At 38.7% G+C, this 18,131-nt stretch overlaps 1 protein-coding gene across 1 annotated transcript; it reads left to right on the top strand.

Annotated features, from left to right (window-relative positions):
• Positions 1-3,576: 3,576 nt before the first annotated feature.
• tpbg (trophoblast glycoprotein) lies at positions 3,577-5,220 on the top strand. Its single transcript, XM_079626180.1, has one exon. The coding sequence runs from the start codon at positions 3,723-3,725 to the stop codon at positions 4,869-4,871; it is 1,149 nt and encodes a 382-aa protein (XP_079482306.1). The 5' UTR covers positions 3,577-3,722; the 3' UTR covers positions 4,872-5,220.
• The last annotated feature ends 12,911 nt before the right edge of the window (positions 5,221-18,131 follow it).

The following is an 18,131-nucleotide window of genomic DNA, read 5'->3' as shown; positions in this document are numbered from 1 at the left end:
TTTCATTTCATTGGACAATTCTCCTTGCAGCCTTGTATTGTCATTTGTGATAGGACAAATCGACATGTAAAAGACTTAGAAGTATATAACCGGTCTTGCACTTGTGGAACACAATTTTATGGAGGCACTCAAGAAATGTATGATATGCATCCATGGCTTGTAGACGGACTAGCGAGTTGGCAAGGGAGTCCCCTCTCTTGCGTAGGCGCTGTGGGCGGGGCTTAGGGGCACACCTTCCACACGAGTCACATGACTATCACGTCAACCAGATAATTGCTATGCTTTTTTTAAAAGGAAATCTTTCAATTGCTTTAATTCTTTCTTGCACGAATAATTGTGTATTAATAGTGGTGATTAGAATGAAAAATTATTAAAATGAAACCATTCTCATATATATTTTTTTCTTTTACAATTATTTTTTCTTTTATTATGTTTTTATTAGGCTATCATTGAAACTGAAGAGTTTATAGTACCTCTTCAGTACTGACTTATTTAATATATATATATATATAGACCGGAGCTGACTGTGCGCGGTGGTTCACACGACTCTAACATGAACCCAGACTTCATTCGCCCCAATGGAAAGCATATTTACATATTGCATATTTATATTATAGTAAATGTGTGAAGTGAACGAGTGATCGATTTCAGCTGCAGCTTCAGTGTCTATTTATAATGTAAGAGGCGGAGCTTCAATTCTAGAGAGCATTTGATTGGACCGAAAATCTGACGAGAAGCTGAAATGCAGAGTGATGTCATCAAAATCGTTGATCCATTCCATAAATGTGAATTTTGTCATTGTTTTAGGCCCTGTTTACACGAGATCGCTCGCGGTTGAAAACGTAAAAATATTTTATCAGATGTGCCTTTCGTTTACACGGCGACTGCGTTTTTGGGGCTTAAAAACGCAAAAAAGTGAAACCACCCTCCAGAGTGGAAATCTTAAAAACGCTCCACCGTCGCGTTCCCGTCTAAAGGGTAAAAACGCAAAAGTCTGCTAGACAGTGAAGGCGTCGCGTACGCGTTTACATCACAGGCATGCGCCAGTACAGGAAAATAACAAAACATTATCAAACTAAAATATAGTATTAATTTCAATGACAAAAACATAAAAAAATAATAATCTGTCATTTTTGAGCGACACGCGAACCACACCGAGGGTTAAAGCAGCAGCTTCACATCGCCACCTAGCCGCCTGGAGTGCACACTACATCGAATTTCACACACTTTTGCGTCACCATATGCACTCAGATCCCCCCCCCCCCCATAACGCTCGTCTAAACGCAGAATAAAATGTGATAACGCAACGCCACTTTTGCGTTTTCACTTCAGATCGTTTCCGTGTAAACATAGCCTTAGAGCACACTAGTTCATAGATAACAGTAATGTTAACATAATCACACTACAACAAGCCAAAACACTTTTTAAGTTTTAAACTTTTTAAGAAAAAAAGTTTATTTTCATGAAATAAACTTTTTTTCATTTCATGGGGACTTTAAATACATAGCACATTGCCTGTTATGATTACAATGTCTATTTGTCAAATAATTTATGTAAAAAAAGAAGTACTCGTGTTTATAAGGTTTTACATCAAAATGTGTTTCTATTAGTTTAGTTACCCAATCTACAACATCATTATTCTTATACTTTTTTATTTTATTAAGTTTTTTTAAATTATATTATTAAAAACAAGCGTATAGCGTACAGACTTATTAAAGGCCCACTGAAGCGCCTTGAAACGCGCAGCATTATTCAATTTGGTGACGTAATTTCCAGTGAAACAGGAAGACAGGGCGGGACATATCGAACAGCTCCTCCCCTTTTTTTAAATAGCCAATAGTGTTTCATTTATGTCATAGCTCGGCCACTGCCAGAGCCATTGAGCTCAATAAAGCCACAGTGTCCTCATAATCTCTAACCGTTTCTCTTCCTAATCTCCACCATATCGATTTAAAAATATAGCATCCTGTGCAGAATTCAAATCCGATATATTTGCTGATCTGCCCCGACTCGCGCATTTGATCCGCTCAGTGCTGTCGTGTCTCTGGACCGGAGCTGACTGTGTGTGCGCTGCGGTGGTTCACGCGACTCTAACATGAAACCACCAGACTTCATTCGCCCCAATGGAAAGCATATTTACATATTGCATATTATAGTAAATGTGTGAAGTGAGCGAGTGATCGATTTCAGCTGCAGCTTCGGTGTCTATTTATAATGTAGGGGGCGGAGCTTCAATTCTAGAGAGCATTTGATTGGACAGAAAATCTGATGAGAAGCTGAAATGCAGAGTGGTGTCATCAAAATCGTTGGTCCATTCCATAAATGTGAATTTTGTGAATATATTGGAAACATATTTATTTTATTGGCAAAATATTGTATTCATAAATTAAATAATTTTCTGTGTGACTTCAACTACTTAATTAAGACACTGAAAAGAATTAACAACAAAAAAAGGGTCAAACTTTTGAAATTGTATGATATTGTGTTGAGTCAAATGTAATTTGATTTAATACCTCTTTTATTTTTCCATTGTCCTTAATACTTAAAGTGTATTTACTGTCTTCCTCCTTTTGTCATCCAATGCCATTTCATTGTTGTAATTGTTAATTTTTTTTCCTTATTTGTTATTTGATTGTTCATCAGCAAAAAAAATTTAAAATAATAATAATAATAATATATATATATATATATATATATATATATATATATATATATATAAAACTGTCGTTCGTTGTAATCGTGTAGGTAATATATATTATTTTACTGCTCACAACTGCAATAAAAGAATGTCATCTTGCAAAAAAGAAAAGAAAAAAAAGTGAATTTTGTCATTGTTTTAGTAGAGCACACTCGTTCATAGATAACATAATGCTAACATAATCACACTAAACGCCAAAAAAACTTTTTAAGTTTTAAACTTTTTAAGAAAAAAAGTTATTTTCATGAATTAAACTTTTTTTATTTCATGGGGACTTTAAATACATAGCACATTGCCCGCAGCCCGTTATGATTACAATGTCTATTTGTTATATCATATCTATATTTAGGTATTTAAATTTATGTACTCCGTGGCGTGTTTATAGTGTTTTATGCCAAGAACGTTTTTATTTACTTGTAGTCTACATTCCCCCTAAAAGAATGTACCACCTGGCTGGAAAACTTCACAACTCTGCTGCTGGTAACGTGTGTGGTCCTCGACGCCCCCCGTACGCGTGTAATGGTACAGTCCGGTGAATAGCGTTCAGTGTGGATCCAGGGAGCGGCGGGGGAGAATCATTTACCGCGAGCAGCGCGAGCGTTGCGGGACGCTGAGATGACGAGCCCCGAGAATAACTCAACAAACGCGGCGAAAACACGTTTATAGGTTTGTGGATCTACTGTGCCCTTTTTAACATATCAAGACCCTTAATAACACATCTGCATTGTTTTGGACAGGAATCGCTCGTAGGATTGGGCACTACTTTTGATGGAACTCATGAAAAGAAGAGAAACATATTTGAAACTTGAAGAAACGTGCGGTTTTGACGCACACGGACTAAACCCATCGCATCTCTTTTGCTTTGCACTGGAACTGAGGAGGTAAGGAAGCTCATCCCGAATGAAAGAACAAAGAAAAATGTGAGACTTTACGTTAAACGGTCGTTTGAGAAGCGCGTGCGCGTGTTCCTTTCATCTCTGTGGAGAGAATTGCTTTCACGCAGTTTGATTTATATCGCTTCAAAATGTCCAATGTTGGATTATTATTGCGTTTGCTTCAACTTCAGAGGAAACAAAAGAATATGTGTAACCTGACTCTCTGTGTTTTACTCATCCTGACGTGTTCCTGCTCATCTTTATCTTTATGTCCTGCCCATTGCTCGTGCGAAAGCACAGTGGTGAACTGTGTTAGCCAAAACTTGAGCTCCATCCCACAACCCCTTCCAGAAAACATCACCACACTTAACCTCAGTGGAAACAATATAAGGATTCTGAACAATGAATCTTTCCCCAAGCCTTTGGAGCATTTAACACACCTTTATGTGTCTGGGAGCCAAATGGAGCAATTGGACTCTATGGTGTTTAAAAACTTGCCAAGTCTGCGTTTACTTGACCTCAGCAACAACAGGATTTCAGAGTTTAACGTTGAGGCTTTACCTCAAGACAACAAGATTGAGGTTTTAAACCTCAGCACATCCTTATACAATCACTCCTACATGGGTGTGTTTGCAAATCTTTTCAAACGCAGCCTATCTAAAGTTTCCCATCTTGATTTGTCCAATAATGACCTGGTGTTCCTTCCGGAGGGCATATTCACTGATTTGTCGGACTTAACGGTTTTGGATTTGAGGAACAACACCCTTGTTTCATTTGGGAATGATACATTTGTGAATCCTACACTTAAAGAGTTGGACTTAAGAGACAACGCGTTAAAAGTCCTGTCAAACGTGACCCTGGCGGAGCTCAGTTTGATCCCTGATTTGCGCGTCAGTCTCGCAGGAAACCCCTGGCGCTGTGATTGCGATATCGAGGACATGTTGATTTGGTTAGAGAGACATGACTTTGTGGTGGACAAATTAAACTTGACCTGTTCTTTCCCAAAAGAACTGAAAAATGCACCACTTTTACACCTAGAACAACCACATCTCCCGTGCTGGAGCAACAATGGAGATGTGGATCGTGCTCTGGAGCCCTCGTATGTGTTTTTGGGGATGGTTCTGGCCCTCATTGGGGTCATTTTCCTCCTGGTCCTTTACCTAAACAGGAAAGGGATCAAGAAGTGGATTTACAATATCCGAGACGCGTGCAGAGATCATATGGAGGGATACCATTACAGATACGAGATCAACTCAGACCCACGGCTAGCCAACCTGAGCCTCAACTCCGATGTGTGACGAGACATTCTTGGAAAACTGGCACGCAATGATCTGACTCTAGCTTTGCATGAATACATATATAACTGTAGAGGTTTGCTGTGACATGCATTCTTTTCTGTCAGATAGGACAGTGACTGGATTCTGCAAGGATCAACACTGTTATGCTCGCCTTCAGCTCAATCATATATGCTGGTGTGTTGCTATAATGTTGTCCAGTGATGCATGAATCAAGAACATTTACAACTCATATTTCCCTTTTTTTATACAATGGATGGGACTGTGGATGGGTTTGTCTTTTTTCTGATGAAATCCGAAATTCTGATTACAGAGTAACCGGCATAATGTCTGAACAAACTGTAATTGTTTAAAGGGGTGGTTCAGGATTTTGGACATCGGACCTCATTTTCAAGTTAGCCTGGTTGTTATTCATCAGTGGAGACAGTTTTCAAAAAAAATCATCCAGTCCTTCCAGTTGCATAGTTTGCCGATGCTAGGCTAGCGCGAGTCAACGGTATCTGTGCTAGCCTGCCATTAAAAGCAGTTTTACCCACTCCAAAGTACACCAAAAGCAAATAAATTATAACGCCAGACTGTCGATGTAAATGTCTATTGAGAGAATAATGTTAGAAATCAAAGTACCGGTCCGGTACTCTTACATCTCAATGATCACATTACATTTACAGGAACTAGTTTCTCAGCAGCGGCGGAATTTTACTTTGCTCCGGTTAGTAGTACTGCGCCGAAAAGTAAACACAGAACAGAAGCGCGCGCACTACAGACGGGACGTCTAGCTAGCTAGTAGTAGCCTTGAACAACGATATTGAAAAACATTCGATTATAAACTAAGGAATTGGCAACATGGTGATTCGTTGTGCATTTCGAAATTGTAAAAATAAACCAAATAGATGGTCATGCAAAAAGTTTCCACAAATTTCCATTGAGAGATCCAGAAAGGAACCAACTGTGGCTTCTTTCTGCTGGCTTGGACAACGAGACACCGGCAGAGACTATTAAAGTTGCGAATTTGTAGTGATTATTTTAGACCAGACGACTTTGAAAAACCCCATAATCGAAACGTTCATAAGTCACTGACAAGGAATGCAGTTCCAGCCGTCTTTCCATATGCACCAACAGCAGATGAACAGGTAATAACTTTTGTTAGGCTACTATAGCTATCTATTAAGCTAGTCCCTTTTCATAACTTATAGAATGAAAATGACAGCGTTAGTGGAGATAACGTTACAGTTCAATTTCTGCCCTTTTAGTATCTATCTCGATTAGTTCTTCGTCTGTGTATTCCGGCTCATACATGTACGGTTCGTTGAATAAAACACATTCCTCGTCTCCAAAGTCTGAAACATTGGCATGGCTTTCAAACGTGGCCATAGTCCTATGTTGATTTCTTAGTGAAATATACTCTGCTTCTGTAGTGATGAGTGTCAGCGGCAGGTAAATACACTTGCGTCATGTGGAGACTCTCTCGGTTGCCTAGGTAACTTAATATCACTCCGCCGCTGCTGTAGACTGGGCTAATAAATACAGGGAACAAAGTGTAACTATTGCAATGCAATGAAAGGGTAGTTTGATTTCTAACATTATTCTCTCAACAGACATTTACATCGACAGTCTGCCGTTATAATTTATTTGCTTTTGGTGTACTTTGGAGTGGGTAAAACTGTTTTTAATGGCAGGCTAGCTTATACCGTTGACTCGCGCTAGCCTAGCATCGGCGAACTATGCAACTGGAAGGACTGGATGAAATTTTTTGAAAACTGTCTCCACTGATGAATAACAACCAGGCTAACTTGAAAATGAGGTCCGATGTCCAAAATCCTGAACCACCCCTTTAATGTTATTTTTATAGCTTAATTAATTTCTTCTGCATAAAAAATACTGCCATGCATGTATTTAAGTATTTTTTTCATTGATGTAAAATTTTGGCAATATCCACTTTTTTATGATGAGTTATTTGGTTTTATATTTACATTTTGTTGACTGGACATAGATTAACTTTTTTTCTCGGGATGCCCTGTTGAATTAAAGGTCTTGCACTGATCTTTTTTTCTCCAAGTCCAGTGATTTTTAGGTTTAGAGAGGTGCGTAACGCTAATGACACTTCATAACTGCTACTAGATTACATTGTGGTAAACTGATTATAGGTCTATCACATATACCCAGTTTCACATTGAAGACTGTATTAAAGTATTCGCAAAGCTGTTTATTATCCTTCAGGCCGTGAGGATAGACCGCAGTAAAACAGGACCTTACATCTACTCAAGGTGCTGAAGCTGAAGATTTGCATAACAATCAAAAACATCTGTTTGTGAGAGGCCTGCGGATCCTCGCATAATATTAAAATGACAAACATAGACATGCAACGTAATCATGCCTGATCATTTCCTGGAACAGAACTAATAGCCAGCATTTATTAGCTTGTTATTTGTGATGTTTATGCTTGTGAAGCACTGCACATGAGTTAGCATGAAATTAAAATGGACTTCTTCTTAATGCACATACCCTGGTCTTGTTGGGCATGTTACTTTGGGGGAAAAAAAGTATGTTTTTTCTCTGAAACTAATTTTTATTCAGCTGACATCACACAACTATGAAGCCCCTTAGGGGGACATGGTGATGTAAAAAAACAACAACATATATATATTTCAATGCTTTTTGGGTTCCCCGAGAATCTTTGCGTGCGTTCACTCGCAAAAGCACTGAAATTGTTTTTCATTCCTCTGCTTTTCTCGGGGGGGAAAAGGGGAACATTTCGTGGTCGAATGTTTCTCAGAACATAAAAGTTGTGCAAAAGAACCCAAAGTCATTGAAATATAATTTTTCCTCCCATCTCATTTGTTTACCGTCATGTCCCTTCCCTCGAAACCAGAAACCACCTCATTCCAGTATTTAACACAATCATTTTAAATTGTTGAATTTGCTAATATGTTGGACCACAGAACTAAAAACAGCATTGCACATTGACTTAAGACACAAGCTATGCTCTCATATGTAGGAATCATTGGCTTTTCTGTCCATAACATGCCGGCAGTGGTTTGTTATTAAACAATAAGAAAATATGCTAAAGTATGTGATGCATTAATGTTTGAAATACAAAAATACAACTGAAACTAAACAGAACTAGCCTATAATGTTACAGACGGTGTGATTTCAGTCGATAACACTGAGTGCTATATCAGCTACTTGTGTGGCCCACACAAACAACAGCAAAAACATACATTTTATTCCCATTCATCATTGTAAGGTTGGAAATAATCCAAGATTATTTCAACGCAACAAAGACACTTGCTTTTCTCTCAGACATTTCCAGTACAGCAATGCTAAGACTGATGTGGGCCTATTAGGCCAAAGCTTTTGGACAATGGGGGAGATGGTGATGGTCTGATTGGTCGGTTTGAATATCTCACACCTAGGTGTTAGTCACATGGTCAGAGGAGATGACAAAACTTGATTGCAAATGTTCTTCTGTCTCTTTGCTTTGGATGCTGAACTGAGACAGAGGCTCTGCCTTTGTCTCTCTATTTCTCTCTCTCTCTCTATCTCTATTTCTCTCTCTCTCAGGTAACATTTTACATTTATGCTGGGTACAAATGGTTTAAATTATCATTACATGTTGTAACTATTTTAAGTGTAAACATAACCTTATTGCACATTGAACCTTTTTTAATTCATGGAGTCAGATTAAAACGAGATAATTGCATATGAGAACGTGTCTTATTTAACCAAACTTCATTTGAGACGCTGGAAAGACTTGAACACGCGCGTCCTTTACCGGCTATTTGGAAACCGGAAGTTGGTTTTATTTTACCCAAACAATTCTCTGCTCTCAATTATCTTTGAATGATGGGAGAGAAAAAATGTCACTGTGATGTAGCTTGCCACAAAAATATGAGTTTGTGTTCAATAACATGAAATATTTAATGAGTCCTTGTTTTGTCTAGTTTTATAGTGATTTGAATGTTAACCATATTCCTGGTTTGGATGTCGTGATCAGGTCCATGATGTTAACCGTCCATTACACATTTAGCATTCAAGGAATGCAGTGTATCAGTATGCGTGTTACCTGGCAATTGCACTATTGACCTTGGCATTGCAATTGCCATTTGACCATGCAGGCAAACATCTTCCAGAGTAAGGTAAAGTTCATCTGTTTCAATGCCACATTTGAAAATAACTGAAAGTATATTACCACCAAACTAAAACAAACAGCATCATGTGCTTCCAATGTGTTGGCCAAGCATCCACATGTTTGCATAGTATGTTTGTGGCCTAGTGTAGCATTAATAACAACACCATACAACTTTCCAACTGTTTGATGGATTGTTGACATCGTTTATCTGAGCAAGAGCTTGATGGCGGTGTATCAAATGTGGCTCTTTGTGTTCAGTTTAATCTGGCAGGTGATGACACTCCAAGGATTCGTCTCTCTTTCCCTGGAGGAAAGGGCTTGGTCGCCCCTCTCCAGGGAAGGAACAGGTGCTTGCTATCTCACGTTTCCACGGTGACAATCTCGAACTTATGCACTCTCTGTGCGGCAGGTGACTCTCGGCAGACTTTTAATAACGAGTTTGAGTTACGTAGCTCAGACATGCTTGGTAGAGCAGGCGTAATTTGGATGGCGCCATTAAAGCTGGAGTACAAGAGAACCTTTAAAGGAGGGGGTGGGGGGGGGGGGGCTTTCACTTTGCTATCCTCTTAATAACCCCGTGTGCATAGTAAACCTGTACTCCAAATAGATGAAAGTATCATTGCATATTTCAGCGTTTTTCCCCCTACTTTGCCTTTTGACACTGTAGAAGTAGAATCTGTTTCTCTTCCCATCACTCCCCACTACTTTTGTCCTCACTGTGTTGTCATCTGTTTTCCAATCTATGCGTTTACTGTCCGTTTAGTTTGAATGTTTAACCAGGAAAACATAGCCTCTTGCACGTGATTCACATTCCCTTTTATTATTTCTTTCTAGGGCTTGCCTAGGCTCGCAAAGCGGGACATGGCACAGAGTCTGGCCCATAGTGCAGCTTATTCACGCCCACTGGAAGATAGGGAAAGTCTGGGCCTGTCCAAATACCCACACGTGTTCACGTGACCGGAAGTAAGTTTGAAAAACACTTAGCAGTACACTTAAGTCCCCCTGTAGTCAATAATTATATCCCTTAAAGGGCACCTATATTGGAATTTTGAAATTTACCTTTCATGTAGTGTGTAACATAGATCTAAGTGAACAAAAACATCCTGCAAAGTTTGAAATATGAGAGTGCACCGTATATAAAGTTATTGTCTTTCAAAAGTAAGAGTCGACTCGGAGTCATTTTTATGAATCGTTAGAAGACCGAAGCTTTTTCTCTGACTAGATGACGTCAACTTGTCAAGTTATTTGAATACGATACGCCCACTTATTGCGCTCCAAGACCAGGGAAAACATCATGGCGACGAGACGCTGTGTTCTGAAGTGCGACTCAAAAGCCAACTTTTTTCATCTGCCCAAGGAGGAGCATTTGAAGACTAAGTGGCAACAATTCATATATACAACTATACCACAGAAGTATAGTCCGAGCCTTGTGCTTTGTTCGCGCCATTTTGAAGACGATTGCTTTACCAACTTAAATGCAATCAAACTTGGATTCGCGAGCCAACTGATATTGAAGGAAGGTTCAGTTCCAAGTGTATTTGCATCAGCTTCCTCCTCCGTATCACAACCTGTAAGTGTTATTAATAATTGTTGCTTTTATGTTTTTTGTAGCATGCTTAATAATTATTTTGTTTGTTGTGTAAGCACCGTTTAGCTTCTAGGTCTTCAATGACAACTACTTCTAGGTATTATCTCTGTAAACACTGCTGGGTCATCTGACCAATCAGCGCAGATTAGCGTCGCGCAAAGGAGGGGTTTAGAAAAATTAGTCGTTGAACGAATCATTTGGGAGTCGGTGAGCAAATCAGGTAAAAATAAATGCATATTATACGACAACAAAAGTGTTTTTTGTCATTGCATGCACTTAAAACTGTTGTTGGGGACTCCCTAAACAACATTAGGAACATTTTAAATGTCATAATAGGTGCCCTTTAAAACTCATCTTTGATCACCATAATGACATATTTAAAAGTTTTTTTCTGTGAAAAATCCTTCATGCCTTCTGCTTATCAAACAGCTAATAATGTGTTGCTAATGTTATACAAACTATGTTCACGTTCACTATCTCAGTGTGCCTTCTAACAATCATTAGAAACGCTTTGAACAAATCAGAACGTCAGTGGAGAAAGGCATATAGTTCATCATAACATCATAATAATAATTGATAATTCATTACTTTTATATAGAGCTTTTCTCTGCACTTTACACAGCGCTTTACATAGAAGGGGGAATCTCCTCAGCCATCACCTATGTGCAGTTAGCTCAGTTGGAGAACAGACACTACAGTTAAAAACTGAATGCATCTGCTTAATTCAGCGTGAGCCGAACAAGAGCAGCTCAGATCAGAAGTCAGATTTCACCTCACTTATCCCATTTCGCCTCACTCTTATTGACTGACAAGACGATGGAGGAAGATTTGGTTTCAAAGCGCCTATTTAAGCGAGTTTGTCATTGTACTGTTTTTTTTGCTGTTGCTAAAGTTAGTTCATGCATTCATGCCTTCAAGACTAGTTTACTGTAATGATGCATTGCTGTCGCGATGTCCTGCAGGCTCCATAAACAAAATGCAGCTGTTAAACTCCTTAACACATAATTTGATCATATTACCCAAATGTTATCGTCACTTCATTAGCTACCTGTTTTTTTCTGATGAATAATTGTTGTTTTGTTTGTTTTTGTTATTTTATTGATCCTTTACAGGAAATTGCATTGTCACAGCAGGTTCAACACACACACACAAAAAAAGTATAACAAACATTTACGACTCTGTACTGATCTACGATATAAAAATTAACAAGAAATAAGAAATGAGCTCTAACGTACTGAGATAATAATGTGTGAATTATGTTATCATAGCACATTAAACTATCTGAGAGCCGCCGATAGAAAGGACTTCTTTCTGCGCTCAGATTTGCACTTTTGTGCGATTAGTGTGTGACTGAAGGTGCTGTTGGTAATCACCCGAGGGCCTGGAGTGGATGTGAGGAATCGTTCATTATTGATCTCCGCTTAGAGAGTGTTCTTCGCTCCGCCACCTGCTGGACCGTGTTGAATTCAGTCTCTACAACAGAGCCAGCCTTCTTAATCAGTTTGTTGATTCTGTTTCTTTCTCCCGTACGGGCATCCTCTCCACAGCACTGGCCACCACTGTCTGGTAGACATTAGAGATGTTTTTTTTTTTTTGTCAATTTCTCAGAGCATTTTGATCATTGATAGGTCTCAAAAAACGGATTAAACGGCGTGTCCGTCATGAAAATATTGTAAGACTGTTACGAAAACTATGTTGACAAATAAAAATATAACATGAAAGCATGAACATATGACTAGAAAACATAATGCTGCTAGATTATGATGCATCAATGTTATCGAAAAAGAAACATCTAAAAGGAATAGCTGCTTGAGGTAAAGCTGAAGAGAAGAGTAAATGATGTCCAGTAAACTGAAACCTGTCCTATGACACATCCTACTATTATATAGCCTGGAAAAACTCTGACGAACTTCTGGCAAATTTGAGATTTGCTCTGCTAGTCCGTCTGGCCAAGAGCCAATTCAAGCCCATTTCCAATTTTTTCAAATCGAGGCACCAATCACAAACGTTGAGGTGGGCTTTACTCGCTGACGATCGCTCTGATTGGTTTTAGGTCTATCCAATTGCGCCTAGAGGCATTTGAGCGACGTCCGTTGGTGACAACCCTTTGTAAATGGGCTGTGAATGAACCTTCCCCAGACCCACTCTCAGTTCAACTGAAGGGTCTGGTGTCAACCAGGCTAACTACTATTAGATCAATAATCAGATATCCTAGATACTCAACATAAACGTAACATTACATCTGCCCAAAAGGACGCGAATGCGCATGTGAACTTGAGCAAGCTAGTTTTTTTTACAATCAATGGTTTGAAAGGGAAACTCTGGATGTGCTCTTTCCTAATAGTGCTGATACTCGGGGATCTAAAGCACCGAGAATTTACAACATTATATTACTATCGTGTTCTCATTATAACGCTATGCATATGATAGATTGGCGCTACACATCTTGCACTAACTGCATTTAATGATCAAAGTGATTCCAGGCGTCACTCCAGTGCGCGCTTTCAAATCCAGTTTCACTGTATTTCGCCGGTCTGGAAGGCGTGCTGTCTAACGCTAACCAATCAGACCTCAGGAACCGCCCCAAATGCTGCAATAAACAATAAGAAAAAAAGAGAAATATATTTTTTTATTTCAGGGCGATCATCGTTTTAATGATCGATCGTCGCTGTCACGAACGAGTACTCGGGTACTCTTGCCCACCCCTAGTAGACATTGCACAGTAGGGGACGACAGATGTTGAATGACCTCAGCCTCCTTAAGATATAAAGTCGGCTTTGACCCTTCTTGTACCTCCTAAAATCCACAACCATCTCCAACCGTTTTTGAGATGTTAAGGTGGAGATGGTTGTGTGTCGCTCCAGACCATGAAGTCATTAATTGTTCTCCTGTACTCCTCCTCCTCACCTCCCTTAATTAATAATGATAAATTAAATGAATAAATTATAAAATATAATATACTACTTAGAAAGCACTTAGTAAGTCTAGCTTCTCACTGTTTGATCTTCTATCAAGTCATAATCTGGCACACTCATTACGGTTGCAAAACTTGTGTTTCTTACTCACTCACAGTTTATAGTGTAAAAACGACGTTAGTCACTAACGACTAGTATAGATTTCATAATATCACTCTGGTTCTAGCCTTTACTGACCACTGCCTGCGTCTTCAACTTTAAAGACGTTAAATTAATCATTATCTTTACAATTTAAGCATTGTCATCAAATGGACATCTTTGTTTTGAGAGTTATTGTTATTTTCTTCACAGTTGCATTTGCTTTGCTTACTAGAGGTTGTAGGTTGACATGTAGTTGAAAAGTTATAATATTTTTTTTTTACTTATGATTACTACTCAGTTTGTGTAATTATTAGAATGTCTAAAATGGACTATCAAAATAAAGTGTAATCAGGGATTATTCTTTAAACTGCAGTGAAAATATATTGTGAAAACCTTAAAAAATTTTTCATTAATTAGTCTCAAATGCATATAGTGGCATATATATACACTGAAATATTAATAGAGCATCCCTAGCCCTAATTCTAGATCCCATGTCTCTAATTATGGCATTAAGGGAAAAGCTCCTCCTGCTTAATATGGAGTTATGATGCATTTTACAGTGCCAGCTCATCCCTCCCTGCTGAGTTTAATTAAATGACCATTACAATAAATGAAGACAAAGCCATGTCATTTTATTGAGGCAAGATGCCTGGGCTCCACAGGGATAACAGGAGAACAAAATGAGACATGTGCCTGCAGAAAGGAAAGAGTGGCCTTCATTTATTCTGGTAAAACACTGTTCTCAACCCTTAAAATAATATCTTGAAGTTTCCAAGAAAGGTCAGCCATTACTGTGAACAGAAGAGAACTGAAATTCCAATTTGAATTAGTTTGGGTCATAATTGGAAGGCATACTTACTTTTTCAGTCAAAGTGAGTGGTATGTCGTTACCATTTCCACTTTCTAGTCTTTTATACCTGCAGAAAATAAATTCAGAGGACCTATTACCACTTAAAGGTACTGTATGTATTTTCTTTTTTACTGTACTAAAGGATAAAAATACCATATGTTTGCAAAAAAACAATGCTACAGCCAGATATTTAACTTTGAAATTTGCGTTCCGTGTCTGATTGTCTGTTTTTGTCAACGCTTCTGTATCTCACGACCAATTCGTGAGTGAGTAAAAGGTGGCTAATTCGCACGATTTGTCTAAACCCTGATAGGTAGGTTTAGGGGCGGGGTCAGGTGTAGGTCATTCATACGAATTGGGCAACTCGTAAAATATGTAGGATATAGCAAAAATGAATGAATTTGTACGAGTCAAGTCATCTTCATTTATATAGCGCTTTTAACAATGTAGATCGTTTCAAAGTGGCTTTACAGAGATAAACGGATAATTTAAGGTAACAGATTGTTTTGGGTTTATAGCGGTTCTTGAATAAAGATATTTTCCAGCTAAAGTTAGTTTTGATTGATTCACTTCCGTCGCAACGATCATTAGTTATTAAATTAGAGACCGCTAAGACAACACCGTTCTCTCTACACCGACTTTAAACGCAAACCTGTGAGAAACGCTGATGGCGCTCACGTGCGCATTAAGAATTAATTCTATAGTTATGCGCATTTGAATATATGTGCGCAGGTTTGTAATTCCCTACAAACCAAGCCTTAAACTACTTGTCTGGCCTTAATTTTGATACAGAATTGTATCACTTCGGGGTAGATACGCGAAACCAAAATTATCCCGACAACGCTTTATCTTACGCTTTATTTATCGAGGGAGAATTGCAGTGAGATCAGGTTGGGTCTGTGTGATCCCGCCCACTGCCAAATTTACCCAATAGTATTTCGACACCCCCCGGGTTGCCAGTTGGCGAAAAACGCAGCATCAAACTGGGTCAGAGATCACAGATTCTACCTGACCTTTCTTAAAAAGCCTCTGCTTCCATCTAAAAATCTCTGGGAACGGGAGGATACCAAAATACGGCTAAATCAACTCATCAACTTACAGTATATAAGTCTCCATACCTTCCTTTGTCAATAGTGGGGACGGGGTAAACAACCCACCTATATTTTTGACTTTGGACTGCAGTACCCATTTCAACCGATAGCTGTCAATATTACAATAATGCAGCTTTAAATATGTGTTTGGCTGCAAGGTAAAAATAAGGAGATATGGAGAGAAAATGTTGAAATTAAGTTATTTTATGTTTTTTTTTTTAGTAAAGAATTGTTAAACTTTTATAAATGTTAAACACAACAGCATTAAACACTTATGTTAAATGTTTGTGGTTACCATTGTGCTGAAGAATGATCTTGTGGTTAATTTGTGGGTGGGTATGTGAGCTAATTTGTGGGTGGTTAAGTGCATACATGTCAGCGTTAACCCGTAAGCAGAGCTGTACTGTTGGCACAACCCCAGCCCAGCCCATCGCACAAGAGCCCTCAACCCACTTTCAAGTACTGTGCTGATAGCAACATGCTGCAGCCACATTTCTGGGGGACGTCATGTTATGGTATTTAAGATTTCTATTTTTAATTGATCTCGATTACAAGATGCCTAGCTACACGTTAACCTTTAAAGTGTAGTTGTGCAATGCATAAAGTTTCAGGGAGAAACAGTTTCCTTTGGAGGTGCATTCACACACAACGCTACTGGACATCTTTAAATATTATAATGCAAACCGTAGTAATAGATAAAATTAAATAAAAAGACAATAATATCAATTTAAACATCATAATAAAACATTTAAATTTCCAAATAAAATCAGGGATAAAGTAGGCTACAAAAAATGTCAAATTAACATGACCAACAGAAGTCAAATGCAAAAAATTAATCATCAAGGGACATTAAAAGCAATAGAAAAAATAGTTTTAAGTTAAGATTTAAAAATCTGTAATGTATGTGCAGACCTAATGTTAACTGGTAAACTAGAGGTCATTTATACAATGGGATTGGCAGCATACAAATATTTCATGAATCACACGTGAACCCTGTCGTAAGATGATTTCTGTGTTCGAATCTGCGCTTTCTACGTTAGTTTGATAAATGAGGCCCATTGTGCATCACCCCTATCTTTTTGAGCAAACTCTAGTTTGAATAATGTGTATAGAGGGTTTTCACTACACGTCATCAATCCGGAAGTCGGCCATTTTGGAGGCACTGAGCGTAAACAATGCCACTGAACTGAACGGACTCACAAATTTGGCTGATTATTGCTGCTGAAAAATGGTCGAGTTTTGGTCTGTACTAATCGGTCACATCGGGAAAAAACATTTCAAGTTCTATAGACTGTCAAAAGTTAAAGAGAAGAGATCCAAAATGATGTCCACACTGTGTATCGCAACTATTCAGATCCGATGTGTGTGTCCATGCAGCTCTTTGGCAATGACGTTGTGTTGATGGAGGGGTTTGCATTTGCAATAGAGATGTTGTCATTTAAATTTTACAACATGGAAATGTGTATCCGCCGCGCTGGACTACTGCGTCTTGAGCGGCAGACCTGTAGGAGGCTGGTATGTACAGCTTTTTTTCCGCGCTGTTGTCTGCGCCGGTTTCAATAATAATAAATTTCTGCTCGTCCGGCACTTTGCAACAACACAGCATTGTTTCGGCAGCAACTTTTAGCATGTTCCCTATAACAACGTCTGACGTTTACATTTTACGTGGCGTGAGAGTCACATACCACAAGAAATCCGATCAGAGCGTTACTAAAGCTGATGTCCTGATATGTGATTTGAATAGGATTTCAAACCACATGTGGATGTAGCTTGAAACGGTTGTGCTTTTTTTGGACTGACAATCTGAACGTAGCCTATGTCGGGATAAGCAATAGAAGGAAGAATTGCGGTAAGGGCTAGAGAAGCTAACGTTAGCTCGTTCCGATCTTTACCACATATTAACTTTAGTTTGTCAAAATTTCGCACTCTTTCCTGCTTACTAAGTCCTTCTCTATATGATTTCGCAGCTTCCACTTGTTTTTTCCATGGTTTATTAGTGTAACAATGTGTTAAGTAGTACATAAACGGTGCAATCCATGCTGTTGTTTACATCCGAGTGCCTCCATAATGGCCGCGCATCCGGGTTACCACCTAGAAGGTTGGTTGAAAAAAAAAAACCAGACTGATGTGATTTCAGATAGACTAAAATGTTTACAGCTCGGAAGACTGGTGGAAATAGTGCATGAGTCATATGGACTAATTAAAGTAAACATGGTCTCTTTGGAGTTTGACAATAAATTAGCATCCCCTGTCTTTCTATGAAAAAGAGCAGCTTGTACACTCTCCCTTGAAAATAACATAATTTGCTATTGGAACAACATGAGACAGAGTAAATATTCATTTTGGGGAAACTGTCCTTTTAATTAGAAATTGGGAAGTGAATACACAGCATATCTTTACAGCCAGGGGTGGTCTTTATTAAGTTTGACATGGATCAGATAGTGTGACTAAGCACGGGTTTGTTCTCCGCTATATACAGCCCTATTTGGACAGGACTAGTTTTCCATAAGGAGATAAATGGCCTACTGTTTAAATTTTTTTTATATATA

Source organism: Phoxinus phoxinus (assembly GCF_949152265.1).
Source record: "Phoxinus phoxinus genome assembly, chromosome: 10".
Classification (NCBI taxonomy): Eukaryota; Metazoa; Chordata; class Actinopteri; order Cypriniformes; family Leuciscidae; genus Phoxinus; species Phoxinus phoxinus.
Note: the sequence above shows the minus strand (reverse complement) of the source record. Positions and strands in the feature narration are given on the sequence as shown.